The sequence below is a fragment of the Vigna radiata genome, unplaced genomic scaffold (genome assembly GCF_000741045.1).
Source record: "Vigna radiata var. radiata cultivar VC1973A unplaced genomic scaffold, Vradiata_ver6 scaffold_207, whole genome shotgun sequence".
Taxonomy (NCBI): domain Eukaryota; kingdom Viridiplantae; phylum Streptophyta; class Magnoliopsida; order Fabales; family Fabaceae; genus Vigna; species Vigna radiata.
The window spans coordinates 134747-138632 of NW_014543619.1; the positions used below are offsets into that span (position 1 = coordinate 134747).

At 36.5% G+C, this 3886-nt stretch overlaps 1 protein-coding gene across 1 annotated transcript in view; it reads left to right on the forward strand.

The window, feature by feature from the left end:
* Nucleotides 1-432: 432 nt before the first annotated feature.
* LOC106754701 overlaps nt 433-3886 on the forward strand; it is an 8949-nt gene continuing 5495 nt past the window's right edge. Inside the window, exons 1-4 of the mRNA XM_014636757.2 lie at nt 433-870; nt 1163-1308; nt 1430-1470; nt 1581-2131. Of these exons, the coding sequence (XP_014492243.1) occupies nt 817-870; nt 1163-1308; nt 1430-1470; nt 1581-2131 (792 nt within the window). The 5' untranslated portion in view covers nt 433-816. The remainder of the gene's footprint in view (nt 871-1162; nt 1309-1429; nt 1471-1580; nt 2132-3886) is intronic.

Below are 3886 nucleotides of genomic sequence, written 5' to 3' on the forward strand. Positions count from 1 at the left end.
TTAAGATAAATCTATAGAAATAGAATTAAAATAATATAGATTTATATAATTATGGATTGAATTTTAGTTTTAAAATTTTAGAAAACCACGAAAAAAATTCAAAATATTGCTTATTTTTAATAAATTGAACCTCATAAAGTGAAATAAAAAGAAAAGATACATTTATCAATTTATGAGATGTGTTTAGTGATTGTCACAGAAGAATTTCATAACATGAGTTTTACTCATTTTATTATGATTTTTATTGATTTTTCTTTCCTTAAAAGTTATATATTTTAAAAAATATAAATCAATTCACGACAAAAATAATTAAAATAACCCAGTTGGGTCTTGTCTATTTTGTTTTTTTTGTCAGTCTTTTTCTCATTTTATTTTATGAGGTATTCCAAACACTCAACACTTGAGGAATGCATTTATTAGTAAAAAATGGCCTAGTCCTATATGACACCGCGGTCAGGCGATCCAACGGTCCTGGTTCGATCATGCTCCCAGGATATTCCCTGTGCACAACTGCACTACTCCTCGGTACTCCACCGTTTTCACTTCAACGCAAAATCTTCGCCTCTTTCTCTTCTACAATAACCCTTCATCCTCCTTTATCTATCTTGAACGTGAATCCGAATCTTGAAGCTCGTATATTTTATTATTTGTCAAACCGTGGTGTTGACGTCTAGTTCGCACTCTCTGCTTCGAGTCGCGGGCAATGGGACTAGGGTTAGGTTTAGGGTTACTCTAGCTCTCAGCGATTCTCACAGTAACTATTCGGAGTTGCAGAAGCTTTTGCTCTGTTGATAGTTTAGGGTTTCGGTTGTCGCCATGTCCGATCATTCGAGGGGTCGCGTTACCATCACTCTAGGGCGTAGTGGTCAGGTAGGTTGCTATTTCGTTTAATTCGGAATTTATTGTAGGTAATGTTATATATACAAGGAACTTCTTCGTGTGCTTTTCGTTTGCTGTTTACGTCTAGTTCTACTCTCGGCATGACTTTGTGCTCTTCTGTTTTTTTTTTCTTTTTTAATTTTCAATTTATTCATTAGGAGTAAAGGAATGCAGTTCAATTTAGATTTTTATTTTTCGCTACCACTTCTTACCTTTTGAGATAGTGTTTCTCTGATTTTTCATGATTGATTGATTTCCGTGGCCTTGTATTACTTGAGGTTAGGTTGTGAAGAGGGATGTATCTTCTGTAGATGTTTCTTCTTTCTCTTCTCTTCCCTCAGCTGGCACTAAGCGGTCTGTAAGAGACAGGATTGGAAACAATGCAGATGGTTCTGTGTGGCACGGAAATGGACTTGGCGGCAATAAACGGTGTGTCTCTAGTTTTTTTGTTATATAGACTTACAAATGAGAGAGAGAGTAGTTCGCCTGCTGTTTGTATAATTTAATTATAGCCAGCTTACATGAAGTTTGCTGTCCATATTCTCTGCAGACAGCGAGGAGATGTAAGCATACAGAATGGACTGGATGGCAGTAAGCTCCCTTAGCAGTCTTTACCACCCTTGCATCTTTATGCTACTCAATGGCTTTTATGTTTCTAATCTTGTTCCTCTTAATTTACTTATATCGACATATCGGTAAAGATGATCTTCGGTTGAAGCTCATGCAAAAAAGTGCATCTAGGCATGCTGACAGCAACGGTAGTAAGAGGCATATGGATCTCCGTGAAAAACTTTCAAAGACAACTCACTCTCTGACAAATAGTTTTAGTTCAAAGCAGCGTATGCCAGAATCAAGGGAAACAAGTTTGTTGAGGCAAATTCCCTCAGCTAGAAGTTCTGATGATTTAATGCGCATGGAATCCATGAGAAGCTCTTACTCTCCGTGGACTTTGGATCATATAAGGAGAAGATCTCCAGATGGTTTTCCGAGTACTTCAAGGGGTATTTCCCCTCAAAGGGATGTCCAAGACCTACAGAGGAGGCCGTTAAACAGGACATATGATGGCATCAGACCAGTTCCATATGTAAGTCGAGATGTTCTTGAAGCTTCGAGGCCTCCAGTAAGTACACCTCAATCTTTCATGTCACGCTCTACAATGTCCACATTGCCTCCAGTAACTGCCAAGCCTGTAGCATCTCATGGTGGCCAACTTCCTCCATCAAGCAGTGTTGCTCAAAGGTCATCATATGTGGTGAGTATCAATCATCTTCTGACCTGTAGATATCCATTTTTCCCATTACCATCTGGTGGATATCCGAGTCCATTTTGTTTCTCTCGTTTGGCTATAGCACCTGAAAGGGGGTTGTTTTATGTAAGGAGAACATATAGGCTTGAGTATTCTATAGCCATAAAGACAAACAAAGATTCAATAAAAGATTCTTTAAGGAATCCTTTTTATAGCAACAGTAAGTGGTGAATTATAATTTTATTTGGGGACGAGTGCTTGAGTGACTGGCTTAACAGCTGGATTTGTAGATTTGGGTCAAGTTAGTTAACTTGATACAGTGTGCTAAATGTTTTAAACTTTGCACTGTCAATAATTCGAAAATTGAGTGCCTCCTGGAGTTTTTCTTATATTTGTCCCAGAGTGTGGTTATGCTGAATCTGCAACTGGGAACTTAACATCACATTGATAAAAGTCCAAATTTTGGTTGAAATGCAGAGGATGCAGTATTTATACTAACAAGTGAAAATCCATGGTGTTCCCCTCTGTTCTTAGATAATTAAGACAGTGTTTTGGTGTTACTTTCTATGATTCCAAATCATTTTGTCCTTCAAAACCATGTTAGGTATAGACATCATTGGTTTCCATCTACCACATTTTTTCTGTTGCCTTTTCAGCATGCTTCACATTTTGACATTTTCCAGTCAAGGTCAGCACTTAATATCCAGTTTCCTTACTCAATGTCTTTCTGCCTTCCTTTACCCTGCGCACAGACATTAAGTTTGTGGCATTATGTGTCCTATTGGTGGTGTCTCGGGAAATTTTAGGGAGGTATTAACTTTAAAAAGTGGATGACCTATTTCTCACTGCCGTATGACTTAGACTAACTACGATTATTTGTTTAAGATATGGCTTTTTAATATCGATGATGAATACGACTTTATTTTTTGGTTCTTATTTTTAACTTGAACGTTAATATTTCTTAAGTGTACATTTTTGCATTACATTTATCTTAAGCGGTGTGGAGCAGCTGCCACTACCAAAAGCTGACACCCACGAAATGAGTTGTAATTAGCAGCTTTACAGCCACAACTCAAATTTGCGGTGATAGCAAACATTGCCGAGGGTTGGATTGGAACTATGGTGGCATGATCATCTGCATTTTATAAAAGTGATCCCACCACCGGCCATCCTACTATACCGTTTCTGGGGTCAGATCTAGGACTCATTTCTTTAATTTGACCTTGACTTTGGATTGTTCAGTGGTGTAAAATTGTGCATTTTCTGGTTTTTAATTGTTTTCTATCATTTGATTTTAGATTTTTTCTAGTAGTTTCTTTCTTTGTCTGCACACTGGTGATGCATTGATATGTTCATTAGACTAACCTGTCTGTGTCGAGGATGTATTTGAAACGGATACACTTAGATATGTTTAAAAATGAAAGAGTGCTTAGAAGTTAGAATTAATGTTTTTTTGTCCATTAATTTATTGTTTTACGAATCTTTTTTGTCCTTTGGGTTAAACCATGATCAAGTGAAAGAATTGATTGGTGAGGGGTGGCAATTTATTTATTACTCCACTTGACTACAACATGGATCCTAAGGATCGCACACCCCAGTCTCTTTTCCCTAATGTAGCCTCATGACATTCCACTTATTTATACATACATACACACACACATATATCTATATATATATATATATATATATATATATATATATATATATATATATATATATATATATATATATATATTTAGATACATACATATACATACATGC